The sequence below is a fragment of the Sorex araneus genome, chromosome 5, assembly GCF_027595985.1.
Source record: "Sorex araneus isolate mSorAra2 chromosome 5, mSorAra2.pri, whole genome shotgun sequence".
NCBI classification, from domain to species: Eukaryota; Metazoa; Chordata; class Mammalia; order Eulipotyphla; family Soricidae; genus Sorex; species Sorex araneus.
This window is the reverse complement of record NC_073306.1, coordinates 99,018,490-99,041,536: the sequence shown is the minus strand read 5'-3', so window position 1 is coordinate 99,041,536 and position 23,047 is coordinate 99,018,490. Positions and strand designations below refer to the sequence as shown.

Here is a 23,047-nt window from a genome sequence, read left to right as displayed (position 1 = left end):
GATTGAACCTGGGTTGGTTGCAAGCAAAACAAGCACCGCACATGCTTCAGCCCCATTAAAGTGTTCTTGAGGGTCTCTCCCTCTGAATTCTGGTGTCCAGAAAATCTAGTTAGTATCAATTCCCTTGACTCAAAACCAAGGTGTCCATAAAATCTAATTAGTATCAATTCCCTTGACTTAAAACCAAGCTCCCGGAAGAGAGCTAGGCAGAGAGTCTCTCGCCCGAGTGCCTAGCTGTCTTCCCTCGGGCCCCTTAGAGGGGGTAGGCTTCAGTTTCCCTCTCCGCCCGCCCCCAGCAGAGCTCCCGAGGCCGAAGACCTCCTGAGCCTAGCCACAGCCATGCTCAATGGCCCTCTCCACATGTTCAGACGAGCCTCACGCATGAAGGCACCAGCAGAGGAACCCAGGTGTGTGGGATCCGGGGCTGAGACCTCCAAGCCTGCTCAGATCGGGACTGAGCCTCTTCTGCCCAGATTTCCCTTTTTCCAGTAGCTAGGCAGTCACACCCAGGGACTGCACCCGGAACCATGTAATCCCACCAACAGCCAACATCTGGAGACTTAAAACCAAGCTCCTGGAAGACATCTTATAGCCTAGTTCTCGCCTTTGGGAGAACATGGCAAGCTATCGAGAATTCCCTGCTCACGTGGGAGAGCCTTGCAAACTCCCCATGGTGTATTCATATGCCAAAAACAGTAACAATGATGGGTCTTATTCCCCTGATCCTGAAAGAGCCTCCAATGCAGCACTATTGGGAAGGACGAGTGGAGAGGCTTCTAAAATCTCAGGGCTAGGACGAATAGAGACGTTACTGAGACTGCTCGAGAAATTCCACGATCAACGGGATGATGATGATCAATTCCCTGGAGGAGGTATCCCAATCATGAAACTTTGTTGTTCTTGTTTTTTTTTTAACTTTTTATTAAATCACCATGTGGAAAGTTACAAAGTTCTCAGGTTTATGTCTCAGTTATACAATATTCAAACACCTATCCCTTCACCAATGCCCATATTCCACCACCAAAAACCCCAGTATACTCCCCGCCCCCACCCCCTACCCCCTGCGCGTTCCCCTGGAGATCTCTCCGGCCCTCCGAGAGACAACAGTGGAAAGCGCTCCTAATTAGGTGGGTTCTGTGAGCGGTTCCGACCTGAAATAAAACTAGTGAGGATAATAAATAGGGGGCCCAAGACGACACATGCCGATCAAGGGCAACTTTATTAACTGCCACGCTGGCTTTATACTTTTCTTAGCAGGGGGTTGGTACATAAGTTGTCAATCATCAGGGAAGTGTCTTCTCAGACCAAATAAGGAAAGGTTCGGGGTGTATTAGGTGGGCTTACAACATTCGTCAAGAGTAGATTGAGAAATAGTGGGGAGAGGAAGGCAAGGGTTTATCTGGCAGGAGCATCTGGCAGGAGGAAGGCACAAGGTAGAGGAAGGTATTCTACTTTAGGGCTTTATGGCATCTCTCAGTTAACTGCCCTGGGCTACTTTTACCTCTTGAGTTTGGCTATTTCCTTTGTCACAAGGGCACCTTTGCCTCAGGTCATGCAAAGCTGGTAATGGAATTTTCCGGTTTGTCCAGGGTAAAGATTTCGGGGTCCTCTTTTGTTCAGGGTCCTGAGCAGTCCCCAACAACCCCCTACTGTGTAACTAATGAATTTCACTTCATTTTCTCTTTACCTTGACTACATTCCATATTTCAACACAAAACTCACTATAGTTGTTGGGAGTTTCCACCCAAGAGAGACAGATCTACTACCAAGGAAGCATTTGATAATTAGTTTTCCATTGCTGGGAATGAAGAGATATGTAGCCTCACTGCTATAAGTACATAACTCTTTTTTTTCCTTTTTCCTTTTCCCTTTTTTTTTTCCCCCCTCATCCCCCTTCCCACGCCTCATAGTATGGTGTACGCCACGCCGCGTCGGCCAGCGTGGGGCTTTTGCTTAGTTCACAGTCCAGAGAGGTGGCTGCTACATTAATAACCTTCAATATTTCAACAAAAACTTACTGTTATTATTTGGAGTTCCCCCCAAGTCAGACCTGTTCAAAAGGAACCATTTCACATTGCTGACAATTATAAATGTTAAGTCGCATAGACGCTGCATTTCTGTATAAAGTCTAGGGAAAATTCTGCCAGAAATTGCATAGCCCAGCTCACAGTCCCAGTGCTTTGCTGTAAGAAGTCTCTGGAATCAAAGTCTTTAGGTGCAGAGGTTCCGCTTCACTCTCAGCAGCTCCGAATTTATCTGGGCCGAGAGCGTGCCGGTTACACCCCCTTCCCATGAGTCCCTGGGAGCCCCAAGTGAAGAATCGAATACCTCTGGGTTAGGATTCTTAGAAGATGGTGCCTGCCATGTGGGTGCTGCCAAGCCGCCGTTTTCCATGCAGGAAGACAGGGTGGGGAGGAAAAAATCCACCCCCGGGCAGCACAGAGTTGTAGCCCAGTTCGCAATCCCAGTGCATTGCTATTCGATGCTGCGCTGGATGCCCGAATGTGTTAGGTCTCTGGAATCAAAGTCTTTAGGCGCAGAGGTTCCTGTTCTTGTTTTTTGTATGCCACATTCAATGGTGCTATAAGGCTACTCCTGACTTGGTGCTCCACTTGTGGTCAGGTGGGTCTCTCCCAGCTAGGGCCTCCAGAGGCTGGAGAGATAGTACAGAGGGAGGACCCACATTCAATCCTCAGCATCCCGAATTGTCTCTGGAGAACTGAGTGCAGAGCCAGGAGTAACCCCAGCACTGCCAGGTATGGCCAAATGACCCTCCCCACCTGCCATCATGAAGCCTGATAAGAAAGCTGGCTGCCAGCTATCTGATGCCCTTCGAGACAAGAAGGACTGACCTTGCCCTGGCTGTGGGTCTTTCCATCTGCTTAGAGACATTTTGCCTGTGGGTTATACTTTGCCCTTCTCTGAGTCCGACAAGGAGCCTCCTGCATTTCCTTCCTGGGGGCATCCCGATCAGCTCGGTGCTGAGGGCTGAACTCAGGACCAGATCTGGGTCAGGTCCCAAGAGGCAGAGGAGGCGTTGGGCCTGTAGCTGGGTCAGGACAGAATGTTCACTTCCTTTTGAGCTGGGCAGAGACAACAGATCAGCAGTTCTCCGTTGAGTGGGGAGAAGAGGAAATCTCCCTTTCCGGTGTTGGCAACTAAACAAGAAGTATAAATAAATTCTCAGGATCTACTGGACCTTTGACAAGGAACTGACGACCATACCCGTGCTGCTCTGCAGCCGTGGGCGAAACAGGGAAGACGAGAGGGTTTCTGGTGTCTCCCTGCTTACCTGCATCACCAGGAACTTTTGCTACCAAAGGCCGATCAGATCTGCAAACTTTCTCTCCTCTCTCTCTCCTCGCTCTCTCCCTTCCTCTCCCTCTGTCTCTGTTTCTCCCACAAATGCAGAAACGTGAAGGGAGAAAGGGAGGAAAGGCTGGAGACCACAGAGGGATGTTGCACAGTATGGACTTGACCCCACTTTCACACAGAGCAGCAGATATGTTCTGGCCTCCTGCCACAGCCTGAAGTAGATCAAGGGAAGTCACTTACACATGACTGACCGAGGACTGGTGCCTGGCTCTGCAGCGGGTCCCACGCACCACCAGGAGTGACCCCTGAGCACAGAGGCAGGGTAAGCTCTGAGCACTGCTGAGGGCGGACTACCTCACCTCTACAAAAATGTCTTGTTTTGGTCCACATTTGGTGGTGCTCAGGGGTTACTCCTGGCTCTGCATTCAGAAATCACTCCTGGTGGACTTAGAGGACCACACGGAGTGTAGGGAACTGAGCCTGGGTCAGCCACACTCAAGGCAAGTGCCCTACTCACTGTACTCTGGCTCCTAAAAAAAATGTCTTGAGGATTTCAAAGAACTTCTGTGAGCTGTATCTATTGACAAATTGTATTATAAAATAAAGCAAACAATTTTCAGTATTTATAATTTACTTTAAAAGATGGGGCCAGAGAGAGGTATGGTAAGGTGCTTGCCTTGCATGCCCCTGACCTGTGTTTGCCCCTGGCACTCCATATGGTCACCTGAGCACTTCCAGGGGTTATTCCTGCGTATAGAGCCAGGAGCAAGTCAATTATCAATATTAATAAATATAATATTGGGCCAATAAACACAATTATCAATATTTATTGGCCCACCCACACCACTGAGTGTGGCCCCACAACAACAAAACAAAAATACAAAAGAGAATATGCTCATTAATAAGAACATAAATTGCCTATTGTGAAAAACAACAATATTCAAAATAAAAAAATTTTTTGGTGTGTGGCAGTTTTGTAATCACTTTTTTTTTTTTTTTTGGCTTTTTGGGTCACACCTGGCGATGCACAGGGGTTACTCCTGGCTCTGCACTCAGGAATTACCCCTGGCTGTGCTCAGGGGACCATATGGGATGCTGGGATTTGAACCCGGGTCGGCCGCGGGCAAGGCAAACGCCCTACCCACTGTGCTATCTCTCCAGCCCCTGTAATCACTTTTGTTTGTAGATCAGAGTAGAAGTGTGGCAGAGCAGAAGACAGCAGGGGGCCTGTCTGTTTGTGGGATGTTGGTCTGGATGAGAAAATTCTCGCCCCACAGATATGTGGACAAAAGGGAAGTGTTTTAATAGACTTTAATACAGCATCAAAACTTTGGGGTTAAGGAAAGAATGAGCTAGCCATCCACACTCTGGAGTCAACAACACTGGAATCACCGAGACTCAAATTTTAATAACTAAATGTAAAAGGTGCCTGTCAAGATGGCCAGCTGGGGGGTGGGAGAGGGAACGTGGTGGAGGGACGCTGGCACTGATCATGGGCTTGATGATGGAACGTTTTTTGTCAAAAACCCAACCACAAATAACTTTGTAATTCACAGCGCTCCAATAAAATTTTTTACAAGTACTGTACCAAAACTTGACATGTGTTTTGTTTAGTTTTGGGGCCACACCTGACTGTGCTCAGGGTTTAGTCCTGGCTCTGTGCTCAGGGATCATGTTCTAGAGGGGCTCCAAGGTCAATATAGGGTACTGGGGATCAAATCAGGCTGACTCCATGCAAGTTAATTGCCTTACCACTGTAGTATCTCTCTTGCCCCAAAACTTAGTTTTTTTTTTTATCATTATAATTATCAATAAAGTGTGCATTGGCCTTCCCTTTTTTACACCAGAACCAACCACTGGGAGGGCACACTGGGCAGATAAGAGATGGGAGTTGTGACTGGGAGGTGGTGACAACTCCATCACATGGCAGAGAAGATGGCCAGAGGGCAGGCAGGCTTGAATGGTGGTGGGAAAATTCGAGCAAAACATAATGCCCAAAAGTAGAGAGAGAGAGAGAGAGAGAGAGAGAGAGAGAGAGAGAGAGAGAGAGAGAGAGAGAGACATTGTCATCCTGTTGCTCATCGATTTGTTTGAGCGGGCACCAGTAACGTCTCTCATTGAGAGACTTATTGTTACTGTTTTTGGCATATCCAACATGCACAGGTAGCTTGCCAGGCTCTGCCACGCGGGCTCCATACTCTCAGTAGCTTGCCGGGCTCTCCGAGACGGGTGGAGGAATTGAACACGGGTTGGCCGCGTGAAAGGCGAAAGCCCAACTGCTGTGCTATCACTCCAGCCCTAGAGACAGAGAGAGTATTGCGGAAATTGTCTGCCAGAGAGGCAGGGTGAGGACAGGGATGGGGTGGGAGGAGGGGGGTGTGGGGGGATACTGGGGACATTGGTGGTGGAAAATGTGCACTAGTAGAGGGATGGTGTTGGATCATTATATGGCTGATCTCAAACATGAAAGCTTTGTAACTCTGTCTCATGGTTCAACAAAATAAACAAATGGCCAGAGGGCGGGCCAGCGCAGCAAGGCAGCAGAGTGCTGCTTCAGAGCCAGGCGCAACCGTGTGGGCGCTCCTAGTGCAGCGCCAGCGCCAGGGTACCTAGTTGTGTATGGCAGTACCTGGCAGGCGCGCTGGTGAGCTCAGGGTGTGGGGCTGATGTACCTGTCAGCAGCTCTCCTTCCCACACTACAGCAGAGGGTCATCTGCGCAGCAGCTGAGAGAGCTCCTGACTAAGGCGGGGTGGAGATGAACTTGGTACTAGCAGGTAATTCCAAGGGATGAGTGGCTGTGGCAGGAAGCTGTTCCAGGGTGGAAAAGACAGAAGTTGCAGCACAGAATCTGAGTAGAACTCTAGACTCGGAGTAGACTCTCTATAGAATCTCAGTGTAGAATCTGAGCCTGTCATACCGTTAACATCGATTCCAACCGCATCTTGCATTCTTACCTGTCCATGGTTTTTTCACATCATGGTTTTTTCACATCATTGATCAGTGGAAAACACTGCTTCATTGGGCTATGCACATCTTCTGTGTGTGTGTATATGCGCACACACAGTCTCACTTGTTAGGGCCAGGGAGATGACTCAAAGGCTAGAGTGTGTGCTTTGCTTGCAGTTCTGCCCCCAAGGTTGTAGAAAGTGACTGGGAGCATCATGCTGGAATAGCCCTGAGCACTGTGGGGTGTGCCAAGCAAGATATTATGAAGCCAGGGACACGATTCAAGTGGTAGAACACATGCTTACCATATTCAAGGCCCTGAGTTTGAGTCCTAGTACCACATGCCCCAGGACTGCGGGGTGTGGTGGGGGTGGGGCGCTCCTAACTCTCCTTTGAGCACCAGAGTCTGAGTAGTGTGGGGACTGAGTTCTGCTAGGTATGGCCCCTATGTGGTGGTGGTGGAAATCACATTTATTAGAAAATCTCATTGCTAATTGGGAAGCTAAATTCACAACAGTAAATACCAAGGCTCTAAAAACAGAAGTTTTACATAAAAATGTAATTTATTCATGACAAAAAGGTCACTGTATCACTGAAATCTCATTGCTATATCAATTTGCTCTAGCGGGCACCAGTAACGTCTCCATTGTGAGACTTGTTACTGTTTTTGGCATATCGAATAGCTTGCCAGGCTCTGCCCTGCGGGTGAGATACTCTTGGTAGCTTGCTGGGCTCGCTGAGAGGGGCGAAGGAATCGAACCCAGGTCGGCTGCATGTAAGGCAAACGCCATACCCGCTGTGTTATCGCTCCAGCCCAACGTTAGTGATAGAATGGCATTATTTATGAACACAGTGCTGGAACTTAGTTAAGGTTTAATATTCTTCTAATTTGCTTTCTCTTTCTTTTATACCCAATGGGTGCTCAGGGCTTACTCCTGGCTCTGCACTCAGGGATCACTCCTGACAGTGCACTAAGGACCATATGGGATATCATGAATCTGACCCAGGCCAGTCGTGAGCACAGTGCCTTACCCTCTGTACTACTGATTTAATTATTTAGGCTTTTGGGCCACACCTGGCAGTGCTCAGGGCTCTGGGCTCAGGGATCACTTCTGGAGTGGCTCATACATGGTGCCAGGAATTGAACCCAGGCTGGCCACTTGCAAGGCAAGGGCCCTAACTATAAGGTCATTGTTACTGTCATTGTCATCCCGTTGCTCATCGATTTGCTCGAGTGGGCACCAGTAACGTCTCCATTGTGAGAGTTTTTTACTCCATTGTTACTGTTTTTGGCATATCGAATACACCACAGGTAGCTTGCCAGGTTTTGGCATGTGGAGAGATACTCTCAGTAGCTTGCCGGGCTCTCCGAGAGTGGTGGAGGAATTGAACCCAGGTCAGCTGCGTGCAAGAGAAGACGCCCAAACCCGCTGTGCTATCGCTCTAACCTATAAGGTCAACTTAAAAAAAAATTGTAATACAGTGACTTATGAAGTTGTTCATAATACAGTTTTTTCAGTCATGCAATGTTCCAACACCAGTCCCATCACCAGTGTGACCGTCCCTCCATCAATGTCCCCAGTTTCCCACCCATCCCCCAAGCCTGCTCCCTAGGCAGGCACTAATTTACTTCCTATTGCTTGTTACAACACAAATGGAATTATAAAAAAATCATCAAAAACTAATTAATAAGAGTAAATTTGTGATGTTCTCACAATGGTGTTCAAGTCATTGTCTGAAGATTTAGCGGGCTGGTTGGTGCTAGTTGAGCCTCTGTGATACTGTTCACACTCCTCAGAGCTGAGCTGTGTTTGTGCCACTTCCCCGTCAGATGTGCTGTGGTCCCATGGGTGCCAGCACTGAAATTCAGAGGCTCGTGCTGCCTCACAGTGGCCATGTGCTCTGGGACTGACTGGGTTGCATGACAAAATTCAGTGGTGGAGCCGAGCTATTTCTAGGCCAGAGGCGTTGGGTGTGGCTGGGGGCTGCTCTCATTCCTAGAAAGGCCAATGATGTATTTTGGAAGTGTCAGACTTCATTTTCCAGAAAGTATCTTTTAAATACTGAAGTTTGAATAACCAGCTCTTTAGTGTTCTATCCACCCGAATCACTGCGAAGTGCTTTTCCTGGAGACAAACCAACACTTTAGAATGCAAAAGTGCTTCCTGCATACTTGCCATTTGTCCCATGAGATACTACAAACTATGTATTGAGTTTGACTCAGTGTTACGCCACACAGGATACTGATGTACTCTGGAAGACCTGGTTAGAGCCCAGGGTCTCACGTAGTGGGGTCATTCTCTAGTGCTGAGCCACGCCGCAGGCGGCCAAGAAGGCAGTATGAAAGGGAAGTACTGGTGCCCGAGTGATACTACAGCAGGGAGGGCATTTGCCTTGCATGTGGCCAATCCGGGTTCAATCCCTGGTATCCCATATGGTCCCCCAAGCACTGCCAGGAGTGATTCCTGAGAGCAGAACAGGAGGAACTCCTGAGCACCACTGGGGTGACCCAAAAAGCAAGAAAAAAAATAAAAGAATGTTCTTTCCCTGCCCATATCCTTCCCTTTGTCACCGCTGTGATGACTGTGGTGCTCAGACACTTGGCTGCTGTGTAGGGTCTCACACTGTATTATTGTTGTTGTTGTTGTTGTCTGGGATACCCCAGCAGTGTTCAGGGGGACCGCATGGTGCTGCGAATGGAGCCAGCGTCAGCTGCACACTCGAGAGGCACAGCTGCTGCACTAGCTCTCTGGCGTTGGGCTCTCGAAGCTGGCATAGCTGCACTAGGGCCTCATCGGGGATCAGTCGTATGAGCTGGACTTCTGGCCTCACGCTTGCCAAGGTGCCCCCAAGCTCCCCCAAGGACATCCACCTGACTTTTTTACTGCAAGTGCTGGTGGTAACTGTAGTAAACTATGGGACTCGGGTGTAAGTCCTTCCTGTGAAGGTGCCTCTTTCACCCAAAACTGCAGCATCTGCAAATACTGACAGTGAAATGGGTGATATCTTAAGTGCTACACTAGGAAAATCATTTTGGCCTTGTTGACTCCCAGAGACTCAGTGACACTCAGTCATCTTGGGAACTGCTGGACAGTGCCAGGCAGGCACCTCCACTCTCTCCTGCCCTCTCAGCTCCCAAGGCTTAGGGAGACTTAGTTCCAGTCCTGGGCTGATGGGCAGAGGAAGGCCATTGGCTGGTCTGGCTCAGCTAAAGCCAGTGCTCCTCATTCCCCGTGCTGTCCACTGGGCCATGCTCCTTGGTAAGCCAAGCCAGACCTCTCCTGAGGAGAGCGTGTGCTCATCTGCTGGACAGGTCCAGACTCAACCTGCCACACCGTGGAACGGGAAATTGAGTCTCAGAAAGGCCGACGGGAGGTGTGGGAGGAAGTCAGTCAGACCTCTGAGACTGGCAGGGGGCTTCTTTAGGCGAGTGCGGGGAAGGGTAGGACACACCAGGCTGTGCCCAGGGATCAAACTCAGGTCAGCCCCACTCAAGGCCAGTTCCTTCTTCTATTAGGTTTTAGGCCACACTGGCTGTGACAGGGCTTACACCTGGCTCTGCACACAAGAGATCACTCCTGCTGGGGTTCAGAGAACCATATGGGGGTACCAGGGATTGGACCCAGGCTGGCAATGCGCAAGGCGAATGCCCTAGCTACTGTACTATCTCTTCTGGCCAAGGAAAGAGCAGTTTAAAATGTGAGGACTCGTGAAAAATCACATTTACATGCCCATCAAAGAAAGAGTGTAGAGGTTTTAGTCTCCAAGACTTAGGAGACTAGAGTAAGAATAAGGAAATTGAATTTTATCAGGGAGTTCATTAACATGATTCTATGTTTAAGGCAAACCACTATTTTCCTAGTAAAATAATTTAAGATACTTATGCATTTAAACTTGTAGAAATGTTGATGAAATAGCCAGATGTCTAATTATAATCTTATTTATTTAGTTACACATGCATATTTAAAATAACATTATATACAGCCATAGGTACAGAATATTGCTTTAGCCCTATTCTCACATTTCAAGTACATATTTTTCAAACTCTGTGTGCATCTTGGACATCCACATCTTTATTTTATGTGCCATAGTTTCTTGAAGTCTATCTCCATTTGAAGCTAAGTTGTTTGAGATACATTTAAAAAATATTTCTCTGACACTGCACACACACTGTCACTCTAAGTTTGGTAGAAGTCACTTTTTGGACAGTGATTAAGTCATATTCCTAACTTATGATGTTAGTGCATTTATAATCCTTACAACAAAATTATTGCTTTTAAAATTGCTCTTTGAATGGCTGGTTTATAAGAACTCTGATAGTGAGGCGATTATCTCCTGGACTTATCACCAAGTTTCTTCCCTCCCCTTGTTAACCCATCCCAATAGGAGGAAATCGGGAAGTGAACATGACTTGCGTTCTTTGTGGTGGTTGTGCGCTAAAACGTCAGCAGGAACCAGAGGTAGAGCAGCTGCAGGAGATGAGTCTGGCTAAGAGGTGCAACTGCAGAGTAAAACATCATTCCTGGATGAGGAAGGCCAAAGAGGCCGGCCTTTGTGTGGGTGGGTGAATTGTCACATGGACAGTGTTTTTTTTGGGTGGAAACGGGAGGATGGAAAGCAGAGAGAGCCTCCGTGTGACAATGGAGGGCGGGAAGGAATGGAGGCAGGGCTGATCTAGTGGCTGCCGTGGTCAACACGGACACAGGATCCTGGTTAGCTATGGGGCAAGGGGACGGGACAGCCTGCACAGGTCAGAACTTCGAAACTGGTATTTTGAGGGGAAAGGTACATGATGACCAGATCTATGAATCACAAAAGAGGGTGAGCAGCAAGCCCCCCAACTCATTACAAGAACTGTCAGTTTCCAAACAGGAAGGAGGAAAGGCATGTCCTGAGAAAGCTGCTTTCTCAGCAACCACAACAGGCATTTAACAGAAGGGAGAAGGAAAACAAGGAGGACAAGGAAGGAAATGAGGTACCAGTGTGCAGAGGAGGTGGACTTGGAAGCCATGGTGAAGAGTTCAGAAGTTAGTTGGCAATAAATTAAAAAAAAAAAAAAAGAAGTTAGTTGGTATAAAGTGTGTGTGTGGGGTGTGTTCTGAGGGGGACACAATTAGACATAAATTTGTGCAAAAGGTTTCAATGGGTGTGATGCCAACCATCTAAAATTTAGGCTGTGGAGGAAGAATGTCAGCAGCACTGGGGCTGGAGAACTAGATAAGGCTGAGACTGGCCAGTGGCTTTCTTTTTTTTTTTTTTGCTTTTTGGGTCACACCTGGCAATGCACAGGGGTTATTCCTGGCTCTGCACTCAGGAATTACCCCTGGCAGTGCTCAGAGGACCATATGGGATGCTGGGAATCGAACCCGGGTCGGCCGCGTGCAAGGCAAACGCCCTACCCGCTGTGCTATCGCTCCAGCCCCTCCAGTGGCTTTCTTGAACTTTAGCGAAGCAGGGGGCAGGGCAGTACCTTGAAGGTCTCAGGTCTATATAGTCTTCCAGTGATGGAGAAAGTGGGGTAGTTTCTGAAATGTCTTTGACCTTGAGAGACATCGAAATACTATTACAGGCCCCTGTGCGTGACTTGTGAACAGGGATCTTTAGTGACACTTCTGTGATACCCGGGAACTCCCCGTAAAATTTTTTTTTTTTTGCTTTTTGGGTCACACCTGGCAATGCACAGGGGTTACTCCTGGCTCTGCACTCAGGAATTACCCCTGGCGGTGCTCAGGGGACCATATGGGATGCTGGGAATCGAACCCGGGTCGGCCGTGTGCAAGGCAAACGCCCTACCCACTGTGCTATCACTCCAGCCCCAAAAGGAAAGATTTTTAAAAGCAGATTCTTGAGGGATCTGACGAGCAGCAACATCTGGGAATCTGTTCAAAATGCAAAAGACTCCATTTCCTAACACCTACTGAAAACTCTGGGGGGCAGGCCCTGTGATCTGTTTTAACAGGTTTCCAGGAGCTGCTGAGGCATGTGACAGCTCAATAACCCCCGCTTTCAGGTAACAGAAGGAATGCTTTCAGTTCTAAAGTCACAACCCTTCCGGCTTTCCTTGTGTCTCTCTGACACCTGCTCGACCGCCCTGAGTACCGATAAGCTGCAGAGGAAAAGGAGTCCAAGTGTGGGGCAATAGCTTCACTGCCTGCATTTGATTCATTTGATTCCTGGCTGTGAGGTCTTGCAGAAGCTCCTTTATCGCTTCGACTTGTTTCACTTAGAATAAGGGGTCCTTACTGTCTAAGACAATCGTAAGGAGGAACTGGGGTTCAGCCTGGCACAGAGGTACTCAGGCTGTTGGCTCCTGGCCCCAAAGGGGCCTCGGAAACTGCCTGTCTCGTGAGGTCAGCGCGATGGCGCACACTGTACAAGGCATGCATCTTAATATACATTCAGCTAACATTTATTTTTTGCTTCTAGTTACTCAAATTTCACATCGTAAAGCTCCATGGGAAATTAACCACTGCTTCCTAGAGTGCTGTGATTACTCTCTTCTGAGTTCTGTTAGACTCAGAGACGTGTCTTGTGGGCTGCAGAGATTGCGGTGCACACCACTCGTCACCAGGAGCACCCCGCTGAGTGAGCCTAACCTTGGGAGGGAACGGAAAGGCACAGTCCCTGAAGGACCAGTGGCTGTGCAGGCAAAACGGCGAAGGCAAAGGGTGATTCTTTCTCAGGCCCCTCTTTTCTACCTCTAAGCCCCAGTTATAGCTTCCTCTGGGGATGGCAAGCATGATCCAGGAGGAAATGGGTTCTGGAGTTAAAAATATGAGCACACATTTTAGACAGGACTTCCAATTCTATCTCCTCTTCAGCAGACTAGAAATTCCAACTGGCTGGAAATTTGTTGTATTCCTTCCTGTGGCCCTGCATATAAACAGTGCCTGGCACTTTATGATCCTTCACATCCTTCTGAACAGGGGGATATTTGCTAAACTAAAAAGCTTATCATCAGAAGCTTGCTGTTTGTTCACCAAGAGCTGGGGGCATGGAAGGCTGCCAGCTATGCTCAAGTACTAAAAGGAGAGTTTTCCACCGTCTGCACAGCACATGGGATTCCTACGCTGAGGTACACAGAGATCAGCAGTGAGACGGGAGTCTTGGCATATCTGAGAGACCTGGATATCTGAAGGAGGGTAATAAGTTATCTTATCATCTCTCACTGCTTCCTTGACGAATCACAGTTCCTTTCAAGCTAGAGCCATTTTCTCGGTGCCAAACCTTCACGACCCACCCAGGGTCAAAAGCCCAGCTGTCCCAGCCTGTGTTCCTCGAGTGCGACACAGGTCCCACTCAGGAGCAGTTCTGGAGGAGATGGGGGGCAACCACTCCCATTAGGGCAGGGGCTTCATTACTGCAGTGGTCCTGACACCCTCCGTGCCACGGCAGAGGTCTGATGGGAACAGACTAAATAGAACCACTAGGCAGAAATAGTCACCACACCATGTGCAGAGCAAGCTGATGGGCTTTTCTTTCCCTGAACATGAATGCCTTCCCTCACACACAGGGTCCCTTAAATGTCCTTTGTAATTATTTCTACCTGTTCAAAACCCGTACTTCCATACGTTCTCCTCCAACCTATTCCTAGTCCTGCCCCAGAAGAAAAGCCCACCTCAGTGCTCAGAGTATTTGTTTGTAGAAGGTCACAGAGGGGAATTGTTAGTGCAAGCATCCTAAGTTGAATCTTTCAAGAGTTATGGCTGTAGCTAGGTGATCACTGATAAATTTTGTAGTGATTACTGCTGTCCGTTATCTTAAGTTTGCATCAGTTACTAACAGAAATATAAAAGCGGGAGAGTGCTTATTCTTCACAACAATGTTGGGAAGCATGAAAAGGCCATGGTGCAAAATGCCAGCAGTCCTATTGGTAAGGAGCTCACAACAGGTCAAAGACCTTTTTCCTGGGTCACAGTAAGTCCTCACTGTAAAAATAAGGGAGTATCTTTGACTCCATTGTTTAGTATTCCACTTTGGAGAAAATATACAAGTAACCAATGAAGATTTGATGAAATATTCTCCAGAATTCAGTGGTACTTGGAAATCACACCAAATGTACAAAATCATTGGAAATCAGAGCATTTTGGTAGTATTAAAGTCAGGTGCCTTTTGTTAAATAAAACTCACTTTAGTCTGGTTTTATAAAAAAGCCCAAATGCATTATAAGGACACCTGAGGGATCTGGAGTCCACAAAGAGGCTGCGGGTCTAGAATCAGAAGCAAGTCCTTGGTTGTCCCATAAGTCCTTGCTTATGTCTGTATTTCTACTTAGAAACGTCTCTGTTTGTGCAACACTCATAGTCCTGACTTTCTAAGTGTCCCATCCAAACACATCACCCCAGCATTCTTCCTCCCCCTATAAAATTCACTCTTTGGTTGCCCCGCCAAAATCATAAACATAAAATGTTTTCTTTGGCCCATTTAGATGAGGTGGGGGAAGGAAAGGAGCAGAAGCCCTCATTGGGGCCAATCTGATGCCCACTCGATACTACAAGAGGTGTCACTACAAGAGGTGTCAGAGCAGCCGCTGTGTGTGGCAGGCAGGGCCCACTTCCCAACAGTGTCACCATGTGCTTTGCTACAAGTACTTATAAAAAAATAATCAAGTTTGTCATTTGCTGCAATTGAGTAACCTTCCACTTCCAAAAAATGTCGCTTAACGAGTCACAGTTCCAGTATTAAAAATTTCTTACATTTCATACAGGTTTACAGAACACTGAAACCCTAGTAGAAAAGGTTATAAAAATCTGTTCCTGACTGTACCGCTCTTCACTGGACTTGGTTGACATTTCCTTTTTAATAAGAAGTGATGAACACATCTTTAATATTACAAAAGGTATTATTTTCTCACTTTCTCTTTTTTGGGGATTGTGGTGGGACCAAAGGGAAGTTTGGTCTTAGGAGTTAGAAGTTCTAGGACCACTGGAGCTACAATGAGCAACACTGGGAGGCTAAGAGGTGCTAGGGTCAAATTCAGGATCTTGCACATGCAAGGCATATGTGATTCATATCTAGAATGATCTTTTTGAATAACTGAATTGATGTCAACAACAGGAAAAAGATGGAGGTTCAACTAAATCTTTAAATCTATAAACACCTTGACAAAGAATTCTATTTTGTGGGTACAGGTATGGCACCGGAAACACAGAGTCAGAGTTTGATATCAGATGAATCTAGTTCTAATTTTAAAATAAGCAAAGGATTTACTTTAAATCAAATATTAAACCTTAACAAAAATTCAGACTACAGTGCTGCTGTGTTCCATTGCAGATGAGGGAGAGAACTGAAATCTCAAGCTTGTTATTTTTTTTTTCATCTTACAACTACTGAAAGCTCCATCTTAGCAGCACAAAATGTCTACAAAGAAATGACTACACATTATCTTAAATGAAAGCACTGGATTAAATAGCCTACAGTCTCACAGATACTGTTACTCCAAAACATGCAAAGGTGGGAAGATTACCCCAAACTATACTTTATTCTATAACCTTATTACTGCTTTTTGTTAAAGACTGCAGCAAAATGAGGCTGATGGAAAAGAACAAAATTAGTTACTCACATCAAGTACACCTAAGTAAATTTCAGCTCTATGCTGTACACTCCAAACACAAAGGTAAATCTAGTAATGGCTCATGGTTTGGGTGTTTGTAAAACAAGTGAAATATCGGGAAGAATCAACACATTTCAAATAAATAGGAGAGCCATAAATGCCCTGAAAGTAGAAAGTTGACACAATTTTAAATATAATTCATATATATATTTTAAAATCAAACACAATTAAATAGAATATGGTTTAAGTACATGAATACTTTGCTTTAGAATAACAGAGGTGGTACATAGTACCAAAAACTTACACATAGACTTGTTGCTTCTGTTGATGAAACAGTGTGCCTCTAAACAATCAAATATTGCAATGAAATAAATTTTCTATTCATTCAAGACTTTCTCAAGTACAGAGGTGATTAGTAATCATATATATTCATATAATTTTTTGTGTTTTTTGCGAAGTCTGAGCAAAAGCATTAACACCTAAAAGAATGAATGCTCTTTCCCCTCTGTCACATGAGATGAGAAGGCCTTGGCACTGCTTAGCCAGGGAAGTGTGCCTGCCAAGGTAGCCGCTGATGGCTGCAAGGTTCAGAGGACAGTGAGGGCGTCTCCTACTGTTCCCAGGATAGAAGGATGAAGGGCTGTCGCTGCACACTTCCCAGCTCAAAGAAAAGAAAGGGGAGGGGGCCAAAGCTGAAATCTTCCCTCCCCCCCACCCCTATTCACCCACCTTTAAAAAAGAAAGCACAACCTGGAAATAGACATTTTACTCAGTGTACCACAGGAAGAAACTGGAGTGACGTTAGCATTTAATTCCTTTCCAAACGCTTTCTGAAGGAAAAATTAGCTATCTGGAGTGCAGCATTCCAGAAGAGTTAGTCTTAATGCTCAAAGTCGAGTAGAGGCATCTTTTTGTTTGCAAGGGAGACCTAGTTCAAGCAGACTGCACCTCAGGAGCAATCAAAATGTGAAAACCGTATCCTGTCACCAAAGGGAAGGACAGTATCATGACACTCATCTGTCAGCTTCCTTCCAAATGAATGCCTCCATGAAGGCGGACTGCAAGGAGCCTTTACCCAGCTGGAAAAAAAACACCAGCTAGCACCACACCGCCATGCCCAGCTGCTGGCGCTCAGACTCCCCCTCCTGACTCCGTCTCAGGAGGCCAGAGCGAGCACCTCTGGTGCCTCTTCCTGCTGCTGCTAGGGTGGCTCCCGCCACAGGTGTGCACCAAATACCAACCCTCTGTCATCTGCCTCCCACAGTTTGTGGTCCCTGTCCATTCTAGGGGACTAAAACGCTCTCACAAACGAGTTATTGCCACTGGAAAACGATTAATTCTCTAGTAATGTAAACAATACTACTTGGTCTCTGCATGACTGCCCCTGTGTGAACATTGTGAACAGTCACGCCTACACGTCATTCCGCTCTGAAGCCTGGATTGTCCGCCCAGCAGTGAGAGAGCAGTGAAAGGGTGTCAGTGCTTGTCAGGACTGCGCTGAAGTTTCCAACCAAAGGGAAAAAGTTCTCTTATTTTTGAAGGCAGATTTCCTTTATGGCAGATCTTGAGTCAAAGCTGAAAAAAGATAAAAATAAAAAGGTAAGGTATGTTTCTGTAACAGTGATGTTATCACTATAGGTTAAGGAAGAAGGGACCATCTGGATCACCACATACCAGGCCTCAGAACAGCCAGAATCTGACTACAAACATGGAAGATAAAATTCTCTAGGAATCCTCATCTACACAGTGGTTAGTGATCAGCAACACACTCTACAGTTATATAACAAGGACTTGTACCAAGGATGCTATTATCTATTCTGGCAATAAATATTAGAATAAAATATCTTTAAACGGAATATTCTACTACAGGAATTAACCCTACGGCATACTAATAAGACAGCAAAGACTCTCACACTGACATTCATGAAAATATTTGTAACAGGGAGAAAGAAACATCCACAGGGATTAGGTGAAGATGGAGCTCATGGTGAGCTGCATGCAGCCCAGGCTCAGCTCTGCAGACTGACAGGCCCGAGCAGGCCACGTCCTCAGCGACAGCACTGAGCCGCCTTGCCTGATTGGCCTATTACGTTAGAAGTGGTACCTACGCCCCCGAAGACTGCCTGTAAGCCCCCGCCCCCGCCAACGCCTTCCCTAAAAGAAATAAAGAGCTTTGCCTTTATTTCTCCCGAGACCAAACACCTATGGCTAAATCCCACCTGACTCAGCGTTGGGAAGAAACAAACAGGCCAGGCCTTTACTATTTCTGAGAGGAAACATAAATCTGAAGGAACTCAGAATAACACTGGGAGGGCGCCTAGGCTCAATGCCCCACAGCATTCTCCAGACAAGCACAGAGCAAGGGGCTCAGAGCAGAGAAGGGACAGGCGCTGAAGAAGCTGGATCTTCATTCACAGATGGAAGGTTTCTAAGAATAAGGTAGCATGGCTTTCCCCCTTTGCTTCTGGGGCCACACCTGGTGGTACTCAGGGCTTACTCCTGGCCCGGCACTTAGGGATCACTTTTGGTGGGCTTGGGGGATGATATGGGATGTCAAGGATTCAACCTAGGTTGGCGGCGTGCAAGGCAAATGCCCTCCCTGCTGTACTATCCCTCCCTGCTGTACTATCGCTCAGGCCTCCAAGGTAGTTTTTATTGGATGAAATTTACTAATAAAGAAGTGAGGTTAGACTGAGCCAGGAAAGATAAATACACAAGGCCTAAGAGACAGCACAGGAGGTAAGGCGCTTGCTTATACCCAGTGCACTGTGGTTCCATACCTGGTAGAGCATATGGTTCCTCAAGCCTACACAGAGCCAGGAATAGTCCCTGACTACTGCTGGGGGGCCCACAAACCATCACCTACACCTCAGAAAAGAGAAATATACACAGAACTCACACTTGGGCCAGAAAGATAACTCAATGTGGAGCACACGCTTCACACAGACTATAGACCTTAGACTGTTTTCAATCCCTGACACCTCATGGTCCCAAGGATCATAGAAAACATTCCTTGAGCACACCAGGAGTAGCCCTGAGCACCACTGTATATGGCCCCCAAAACAAAAACATGCAATCATGCTTACATAGAAAATATAAAAGTCTACAAAGGCAAACAGAGCTTCTGTATAAATTAGCTTTTGTATGAAAGTTTCAAAATTATATTAAACTCTAGTAATCTTAAGAGTTAAAAAATTGGTGAGGGCAACGATGAACCTCCATCTAAATTTAAGCCCTTCCCCCGCAAAAATAATTTACATGTCATTTGTCAAAAGGTTAATAAGAACCCCCGTCCCCCAGCAAAACCAAAAAATACAAAAAACAAAACCTATAACAAATAACCTCATCCAAAATTGGGTAGACATTGGGCATGAATGGGGCTGGAGCAATAGTGGGGGGGAGGGGGAGCCGTCTTGCCACATCATGTGGCCGACTTGAGCACTACCAGGAATCTACCAGGAATGATTATTTAGTCACAGCCAGGAGTAATCCCTGAGCACTGCTGGGTCTGGACCCAGAACAATACAAAAAATTGGATCACAAGAACTGAACAGATAGTTCATCCAAAAAGGCACAGATGGGAGAGATAAGAACAAGCTGGAGAGGCCGGAGCGATAGCACAGCGGGTAGGGCGTTTGCCTTGCATGCGGCCGACCCGAGTTCGATCCCCGGCATCCCATATGGTCCCCCAAGCACCGCCAGGAGTAATTCCTGAGTGCATGAGCCAGGAGTAACCCCTGAGCATCGCTAGGTGTGACCCAAAAAAAGAAAAAAAAAAAAAAAAAAAAAAAAAAAGAACAAGCTGGAGTGTATGCTCTGCACGAAAGAGACCTGAGTTCTATCCCTGGCACTGATGGGCCCCATAAACTACACAGGTGTATCCCAAAGAAAGTGCATTATGATGTTTCAGATGCATTGTTTAATAATAACCACTTAGTTCAAGTGCTTGATAGTGTTGTCAAAATATTCGATATATTTTTCTGACCATTAGTGAGATAGGTTTACTAAAATCACTAATAGTTATTACAGATTTGTTTTTCCTTTGTAGTTCTACCATTCTATCTTTTTTTTTTTTTTTGCTTTTTGGGTCACACCCGGCAATGCACAGGGGTCATTCCTGGCTCACGCACTCAGGAATTACCCCTGGCGGTGCTTAGGGGACCATATGGGATGCTGGGATTTGAACCTGGGTCGGCCGCGTGCAAGGCAAACGCCCTACCCGCTGTGCTATCACTCCAGCCCCATATTCTATCATTTTTTTATTTTTTAGTTTGTTTGTTTGTTTTTAAGCTCTGCTATGAAGTACACACACATTCAGATTCTGGTGTCTTTGGATAGTGTGTGTGTGTGTGTGTGTGTGTGTGTGCGCGCGCGCGTGCGCTGGTGATCACACATGCACAGCAAGTGCTTTCCCACTAAGCCATATTCATATTCCGTCCTCAGATGCTTGAGATGCTTTGATTGGCACTAGAGAAAGGCACAGTGTTTCAGAGGACACAACTCCATGTTCTGGGCACTGAACTCTACGCTCAGGTCAGTAGTCCCATGTTTCAGAAATCGTTCAGCCTATAATTTTTTAGTTCTTTCTCTGGCCATGAGAATTTCTACCCCCACATATTGTAAAAGGTCAGTATCACAGAAATGAGGGGGATCTAAGTTATCACTGGATTTCTTTCCTGATAACCTATTCTATAACTTCCAGCTACTTTGGGCTCTCCAAACTAGGGCTGCATTTTCGGTTCATTCTGGCCACACCTGGCAGGTGCCCCAACTGGTATAATATTTCTCTAGCCTAAACTTTCATTTCTGATGCTTTGATTCACCAAGACTACTAACCTCCCAGGATTATGTCCTTCATTCTGGAGATCCTTGCTTCTGGATAGTAAGTTAGGGATTTTAAACCCGCCCTCCCCTCCCCCACCCAACATGGGATGTCATGTATTGAACCCGGGTCAGCATGTGCAAGGCAAGTGCTCGATCTGCTGTACTATCGCTCTGGTTTCAATGTCATCCTTTTTAAAAGGGTGAAGTCAAAATAATTGTTTCAATTTGGTAGTTTCTAGTTTTTCTGAGCGTGTAGTTTCCATAGCAGTGATTCCTTCAAAGACAGAAAGAAGTGCCTGTATGTATTTTGTTACTCTTACTCTTACTCTTTTAGGTTTTTAACACGAACCACAGAAGTCATCTTTGGAGACTGACCTTTGTTGACTTCTCTAATGGCTGGTCACACTGCGCCTGCTGCATGACGTCACTGACGATCATCTTAGCAATCTTCCAAGCTAGTTCTTCTTGGGTCTAAAAGAAGTAATTCAAACAGTGGGTAACAGTTATTCATGAAGAATCAAAACATTAATTTTCAGTACTCTCAGCAAATCTATCATGCATATCATTCATTTGGCCAAGAAGTGTATTTCCACTTCTGAAAGGAACTGAGTTACCTTCTCTGGCCCTGGTAAGCAATAATCTAGGCATCTGTCTCTCCTCCAGTCAGCTGCTGGGTGATCAACTTTTCATGGTAAATGGTCAAAACATCTTTCTTTTCCCATTCTTATTTCCCAAAGAATTTTACTACTGAAAACACAAATTTCCACTTCTGAAAGTTGAAACTGACAATGAGAAAGGAAATATTTGCACTTCTTTTTCTATACTGATGCTAACTTCTGCTGGCTGAGGTAATCCCGAACGTGTGAGTATCTTCCTGTAGCCAGTCTCTGGACTGAAGATACTCCCACTGTTCCCTCCAGGGAACCAGAAGCTAAGACGGGTCTACCCTGTCCTATGACATCCTGGAAAAGGGAGCAATGATGTGCCATGGTAATGTGAGAATTAAAGAGAAAAACTTCAGGTGGACAACCTTGTCCACCTTGCCACTTATAAACAAGAAACCTTTTTGTACTTAAAACAAAATTTACCTCATCGGTATTTCCTTGTACCCATTTCTTCATAGCTTGTGAGAACATGGATCCTAATAAACAAATCCAAAATTGAACATAGATTTCATTAATAATTTTACATTTAAAAATGCTCTTATTTAAAAGCTACCCCGTAATACTCATGACTCACTCCTTAGCTCTGTGCTCAGAGGTCACTTCTGATGGGGTCGGAGACCATATGGTGAGGCCGGGATCAAACTCTCAGTCGGTAGAATGCAAGGCAAGCGCCCTACCTGCTCTATTACATCCCTTAAACCCTTCTTTTACTTTTTCAGTGGGGATGCAGTTGGGGGGAGCACACCCACTGATGCTCAGAGGTTACTCCTGGCTCTGCACTCAGGAATTAGTCCTGGAAGTGTTTGGGCAACAATACTGGCTGCTGGGGATTGAACCTGGGTTGGCCACCTGCAAGGCAAGTGCCTTACCTGCTGTACTACTGCTCTGGGCCAAATAATATTATTTTTCATTCAGACAACCCATACTAATTTTTTTTTAATATCTTCAGTTATTCTACATAAAATTTCACCTTGCTTGGAATGCAGTCTGTAATTCCACCATGGAAGGCTTATAATGTCTGCTACTACTGTCTATAACTTCATAAACCAGAACCTTCTCTGCTATCAGTCTTTCCCAAACTCCAATTCATTCTCATACAAGTGTCAGAAAAATGTAACAACACTCAGCTTAGAAATCCTGGGTGCTGGGGCTGGAGCAATAGCACAGCGGGTAGGGAGTTTGCCTTGCACGCGGCCAACCCAGGTTCAATTCCCAGCATCCCATATGGTCCCCTGAGCACCGCCAGGGGTAATTCCTGAGTGCAGAGCCAGGAGTGACCCCTGTGCATTGCCAGGTGTGACCCAAAAAGAAAAAGAAAAAAAAAAAAAAAGAAATCCTGGATGCTGATGAGGCAAGAATCTAAGCTTCTTAGCATGATATGCTAGGGTGATCACAGATAAGCACAACTTTCCAACAGATATTGCACCCAGGCACATGCCAGTGCCACTGTAGGGACCACAAGCTCATGACTTTTCAAATAATTTCTTTTTATACTTTCTCCTCCTAGATGATTTTAATTAATTTCTTTGAGGGGATGTGATTTTGGATCAAACGTAGTGATGCTCGGGGGCTATTTCTTGCCCTGTGTTCCGGTAGTGCCAGGAATCTGAACCACGGTCAAGGCCATGGAAGCAAGGCAAATGCCTTAGCTCCAGAACTAGCACTCTGCCCCCATTTTTTAAAAAAATAAAGTATGATCCCTAACTTAACATGCAGATAATCCGCACTGAAAAATAGAAAAAA

General features: G+C 46.1%; 1 protein-coding gene across 1 annotated transcript in view; it reads right to left on the bottom strand.

Annotated features, from left to right (window-relative positions):
* Positions 1 to 10,186: 10,186 nt before the first annotated feature.
* Positions 10,187 to 23,047, bottom strand: part of AKAP10 (A-kinase anchoring protein 10) — a 73,537-nt gene continuing 60,676 nt past the window's right edge. Inside the window, exons 13-15 of the mRNA XM_055137968.1 lie at positions 21,728 to 21,780; positions 21,015 to 21,110; positions 10,187 to 17,390 (exon numbers count right to left, since the gene is read on the bottom strand). Of these exons, the coding sequence (XP_054993943.1) occupies positions 17,385 to 17,390; positions 21,015 to 21,110; positions 21,728 to 21,780 (155 nt within the window). The 3' untranslated portion in view covers positions 10,187 to 17,384. The remainder of the gene's footprint in view (positions 17,391 to 21,014; positions 21,111 to 21,727; positions 21,781 to 23,047) is intronic.